Source organism: Crocodylus porosus, unplaced genomic scaffold (genome assembly GCF_001723895.1).
Source record: "Crocodylus porosus isolate Cpor-Errol unplaced genomic scaffold, CroPor_comp1, whole genome shotgun sequence".
Lineage (NCBI taxonomy): Eukaryota > Metazoa > Chordata > Crocodylia > Crocodylidae > Crocodylus > Crocodylus porosus.
The window spans coordinates 118,623,222-118,629,221 of NW_017728931.1; the positions used below are offsets into that span (position 1 = coordinate 118,623,222).

At 41.5% G+C, this 6,000-nt stretch overlaps 1 protein-coding gene across 5 annotated transcripts in view; it reads right to left on the bottom strand.

Annotated features, from left to right (window-relative positions):
* The window catches only part of CPNE8 (copine 8), a 293,497-nt gene that overhangs the window by 225,291 nt on the left and 62,206 nt on the right, over nt 1-6,000 (bottom strand). For all 5 annotated transcript variants that reach the window (XM_019543521.1, XM_019543522.1, XM_019543523.1 and 2 more), the window contains exon 4: nt 1,499-1,602. In XM_019543521.1, coding sequence (XP_019399066.1) covers nt 1,499-1,602 — 104 coding nt within the window. The remainder of the gene's footprint in view (nt 1-1,498; nt 1,603-6,000) is intronic.

The following is a 6,000-nucleotide window of genomic DNA, read 5'->3' on the forward strand; positions in this document are numbered from 1 at the left end:
CAATCCGATAGGCAACCAATATATTGGTGCACCTCTAGAAATTGCTTGATTCATTCAGTAAGTATGCCATCAAGGCTGGCTCCTTTTCTAGTCTTCAGTGCATTAATACCATCATTCACCAGAAGGGGTTTATAAAACCCAGATCTTTGGGCCACTTGCATCTTTCCAGTCTGAGTTCTTGTATGTTTTTGGACTTTTTCTATTGAGAAGCATCTAGTGAGCAATTTGGTTAGTAGTGACATTATAATGTTGATCTACCTTTCATGGGTGGTTGCTTAGTTTATGTATTGTGACCCATGTCCTTTTACTATTATGCATCATATCAATTGACTCAACCAAGGTCTGCCAGGATTTCCTGTGTTCTTCTGTGATGGCTAACATGAGCTCCTACTGACTATTAACTGTTTCCTAAGACTGTTTGTTTGTCCCATTTACCTTCCCCTTTAATAAACCCTGTTATAATATAATATTGTTTGTGAGTAGGGAGGTCTGTCCCCACTCCAGGAAGCTTTTATTTCCCTAGGTTTCTGGGTGGCAGCTCGAGCCAAGAGAGAAAAAGTGTGTGTAAAACCCCTGAAATTGAACTTGGCTGCTGTTACTGCCATCATAGCTTGGCAGAAGGGTTACATAGTTGCTTTCTATAAACACATCAGGGGGTAAACACAGAAGCAGGATAAGAGCTATTTACTCTAAAGGACAATTACTGGCATAACAGCAAATGGCTATAAAATGGCCATGATACATTTAGGCTGTAAATTAGAAGGTTTCTAAGCACAGGCTTGAAATTCTGGAACAGCCTCCTCCAGAAGGAGTAGGGCAGTGCAAAAAAGCAAACTAGTTTGGTCATTGAGCTTAAGAAAGGGATTATGTGATGCGATTCACTGCACTAGACTTGCTGACACAGGACATCCCTTCTGGTTGTATATTCCTAAATAGTGGTGGGAAATTTAGAAAGCTGAACTACTTCTACTGACAGAAGGAGAACTATCTGGAGCAAATGTTAAACACCACCCACTTCTCAATCTTCAATATAAAATTCTGAACCAATTTAGTCATACAGATATATACTTATATTGGTGGGTGGAATTATTCTCATTTTGATTAAAAATAAAAAACTGGGGACATAACTTATACTTGGAATACCTACTTAACCCCTTTTGTGAATATCCTATAAAGTACACATTATAGTTTCATAGCAATAAATTATTTTTTTCCAGAACGCCAATCTCAAAAAAGATATACAAGAACAAAACCACACTTTGAACTAAGAGACATCCACTAAATCCTCACTCTCACTCCTTACTCTCACTCTTAGCAGATTATCATTTCACATAATTCAGGCAGATTAAACAAAAAGTGTCTTCACAGTAACCATACAAATCTATTCCACATTAAGAATGGCACTACCTCTTCCTAAGTAATCCACGTCTTAACAAAACATCAATATGTATTCACAATGCTCTTGACATTAGAATCAGAAGTGTGTTAATTAACTTACAAATCAAATCGAAGGTTTTCTCTTTCTTCAAAAAAGTAGTCCATTATGAATTTTCTTACAAAATCTGGATTTAACGTATTATCAATTACTTCTGTTCTTCCAAACTGAAAAAGAAAAACAATAGCTTACAGCAAGAATACGATCTCATATATCTACATCAGCAGTCTGCGATTCAAGAGACAGCAGCATATAACAAGCATGATGTAGGATGCGCCACAGATCTCTCCTAGAACAGAAATTATCTATACACTGATGATGTCCACATGAAAAGACTAGAAAAAATTTCTAAAAATCCTGGCGTGAGGGTGTTGTTAGAAATCTACCCATTCAGATACAAACAGGGCACATCTACATGTTCACTAATGCACCTTGGATACTGCACATTTCGTTAGTAATTGCTTAATAAAGTACTAACTGAATGCACAGTAACTAGAATTACTGCACAGTAGCACCAGTGCAGTTATTTTGTGATGCTTACTATGCATTAGCCTAATAACAGTACATAGTAAGCTATCAGCAAGGTTTTTCACCACGATGCTACTGCTCAGTGTTATTAAGCTAATCAGCAGTAAGCATCCCGTGTAGGCATGTCTACAAAGTAGCATGTTTTCTGCTGTATACAATGTAGCCCTAGCAAAGGGCAGCTTCTGTAGCTCAAAATTAATAATTATTTCTCCCCATATAATTCATTTTCAGGCATAAGAAATCTATGACTCCAGCATTATCCACTTGTTTCTCTTCCCTGTATTCTATTGGTTCATTTGCTAAAAATGAGATTCTCCTTAGTTCTACCTCTGCAAAATGGGCATTTTTCTTTCCTCCCCACAGGAAGGATCTGACCCTGCTTTTGAGATAAAAAAAAGAAATTTACATTTTTTACTTGAAGAAGAAACTTTTCATGCAGCTCCCAATTTACAAAGTCTAAAAATATAAAATATAAATTATAGAACAGTAAAGGTTTTCTTCCGTTTCATACATTTTACTTCCCTTCAAATGGGTTATTTGCAGAATTTGTATAAAAAACAAAACAAAAAAACCCCAAAAAACAAAACCTGAAGCCAACATGGTGGGTATGACAGAGTGGGTTGTCTATATCAAGTTATGAACTCCATTTTGAACATATCAAAACTTGCCTGGGGATAGATAGTCTATACCAAGTACTGTATGACAAACTACCATCCTGACCTGCCAGAAAAGGAGCTTGACATTGAGAAGTTATTAAAACTGGCTATTAAATCTGAATGGCTCAGATGCCCCTTACCCTTAGGGACGAATATTGCCTCTTCATGGACTCCTGCAGATGGGAGAAATGCAACTAGAGGAAGGGACTGAACTTTTTCAGTTGAGCACCTGGCAATGGAGATACAAACCTTCCCCAAGAACAGGACACTGTCTTGTTCAGAAGGCCAGCCACCACCCTAGTAAAACAAGGATTATAAGAGAAGGACAGGATCGATTCTGCCCAATCCAAAATACAGGAAGACCTCAAATTCACAGAAAGGGCAGATCAGCCAGCTCTGCACTTCCTAACCATCTCAAAAAAGCTGTGGTTCTAGAGTGCTTTAAGGGTACACTCAAAATTAAAACATTCCTTTGTAAGAATAGAGCTGAAAGGGACCTCAGAAGATCTGGTTCAGTACCTTGCTCAAAACAGGATTATCCCTGTCTAAACCCAAATGTTTGTCTCACCTGCTCTTAAAAATTTTCAAGGATGGAGATTCCACAATCTCTCCATGTAATGCTTAATAACCCTCATAGTGAGACAGTTCTTACCAAGATCGAATATAAATCTCCCTTGTCATCATTTAAAACTGCTACTCTTAGTCTTTTCCCCTGTGGCTGCAGAAGGAGGGAACACCTTTGAGAGGCTGGACATCCATAAGTCAGCAGGCCCTACTGAAATGTACTTAAGAGTGCTAAAAGAGTTGGCTGACATCATAGCATAACCTATGGCAAGGCTATCTGAGAATTCGTGGCACTCGGGAGGGGTACCTGAAGATTAGAAGAGGGCCAGGGTGGTGTCTATCTTCAAGAAAGGAAGGACGGAAGATCTAGGGAACTACAGGCTAATCAGTTTGACCTCAATCCCTGGAAAGATCATGGAAAAAATTTTTAAAGAATACTTCAACAACAGGCTAACAGAAGGTGTCATCCTGAGACACAGACAACTTGGCTTTATTACAGGTAGGTCGTGCCTGATCGACCTCATCCCCTTCTATGACCAGGTGACACATCACCTGGACAAGGGAGGAGAGGCTGATGTCATTTACTTAGATTTCAAAAAAGCCTTTGGATTTGGTTTCCTATGATGTCCTCATGACAAAATTGGGAAACTGCAGCTTTGACAACCTTATGGTCTGACGGCTGGGGAACTAGCTCCATGGTTAGACCCAGAGAATGGTAGTCAATAAAACAGAGTCAACATGGCACATGGTGACCAGTGGCATCCCTCAGGTTCAGTACTTGGACCACTACTCTTTAACATATTTATAACTGACCTGGATTCATGCATCAGCAGACTGGCTGAGTTTGCAGATGACACCAAATTATGGGGAAGCTCAGTTTCGCTGGAGAATAAGCTGTGGATTCAGGCTGACCTAAACAGGCTCACAAGGTGCGCAGATCAAAACCTGATGACTTTCAACAGAGAAATGCAAGGTGCTCCACCTTGGGAGAAAGAACCCACATCATACCTATAGGCTCAGCAGTGCTACACTCACTAGCACTACAACCGAAAGAGATTTGGGGCTCATAATTGACCACAAGATGAATATGCTGCAGCCAGCAAAACAAGTAAAATCTGCTGATGCATCTCAAGGAAGACCCCAGATGTCATCCTCCTGTTTTATTTGGACTTAGGAAGGCTGCAGTTGGAGTACTGCATCCAATTCTGGGCTCCACATTTTAAAAAGGACATGGAGAAGCTTAAGAGAGTCCAGAGGAGAGCCATGCGCATGATCAGAGGTCAAGAGAGCAGGCCTTATGAGAAAAGACTGAGAGGCATGGGATTCTTCAACTTGGAAAAGCGTAGGCTCAGGGGGAACTTGGTGGCAGCCTATAAGTATATAAGGGGTGTGCTTCAGGAACTGGAGAATGTCTGTTCACCAGGGCACCCCAAAGGAAGACAAGGTCCAACAGTCAACAAACTGCTGGAAGACTGTTTTAGACTGGACATAAGGAAAAACTTATTTACTGTCCAAGCCTCCAGAGTCTAGAATAGACTCCCCCCGGGAGTGTTACAAGCACTGACTGTAGACAAGTTCAAGAAGTGTTTGGATGATTATCTTGCTGGGGTCATCTGACCCCAGTTGACTTCCTGCCCTTTGCACAGGGGGCTAGACCTGATGATCTCACGAGGTCCCTTCCAGCCCCAATGTCTATGAAATATATGAAGAGTCAATTATTACCTTCTTTATAATTGCCTGTCAGGTATTTGAAGACAGCAAATCCTCCTGCCCCCTCCCGGTCTTCTCTTTTCCAAACTAAATAAACCCAGGTCTTGTCTAATCATTTTTCTGCCTTCCACCAAACTTACTTGCCTGTGTCTTTCCTGCCCCAAACTGGAAGCAGTGCTCAAGGTGAGTGCTGAGTAGAGTAGAAGACTGCTTGTCCTCTTGACCTACAAGCACTTATTCCTCTTATTTCTGGCCTGTTTTTTGGGGTTGTTTTTTTTTTTTTGCGGGGGAGTTGGGGCGGGGGGGCAAAAAGAACATTCTATAACTTCCAGGTCCCTTTCTGCAATACTGTTGCTTAGGCCAGTCATTCACTAGTCTGCATTTGTACATATGGTTGCTCTGTGCAGGACTTTGCCTTTGTCTGAAATTAATCAAATGAAATTCAGTAAGGACAATTTCTCCAGTTTTTCTAAGGATCTGTATCCTAATCCAGCCCTTCACAGTTTCTACAACTCCACTCAGTTTGGTGTCATCTTCAAATTATTATTTAATATTATTATTTTGGGTCCTTTTTGTGGTAGATAAGCTTAGGCAGAAGCTCCTAAGAACCATGCTTTGACCCAGAGCAAAGATAGGTTTACCACCATTTATTTTAGGAACTTAACTTATTTCATGAATGCCAGGTGCATAAACAGACAAAGTACAGAGGAATCTCAAGGCTTTAATGAGGCAATAACCAGGGATCCTGGTATTCCTGAATTAAAAAAATAATCACAAATTCTCTGATAAAAACCCCAAAATATGTTATTAAAATTAGAAGCCCCCACAGCCCCATCCTGCCCTCCCTTCCCCCGCTGGTGCCTCTCACTCCCCACTATAGCCCTGCTCATGCCCTTCACTTCCCGCTAACCCCCCAGCCCTGCTCATGCCCTTTGCCCCCCACCCACAGCCCCTGTTTCCCCAGCCCTGCCATAGGGGGCCCCAGATGACAGGGGTATGGACCTGAGTCCGTATCCCCTGCACAAATCTGGGGGGCACATCCTGCCCTCCCTTCCCCCCCCCCAGCCTCTGGATGATTCACCTGTGGTTCTGTCCCACTCCCCAGCC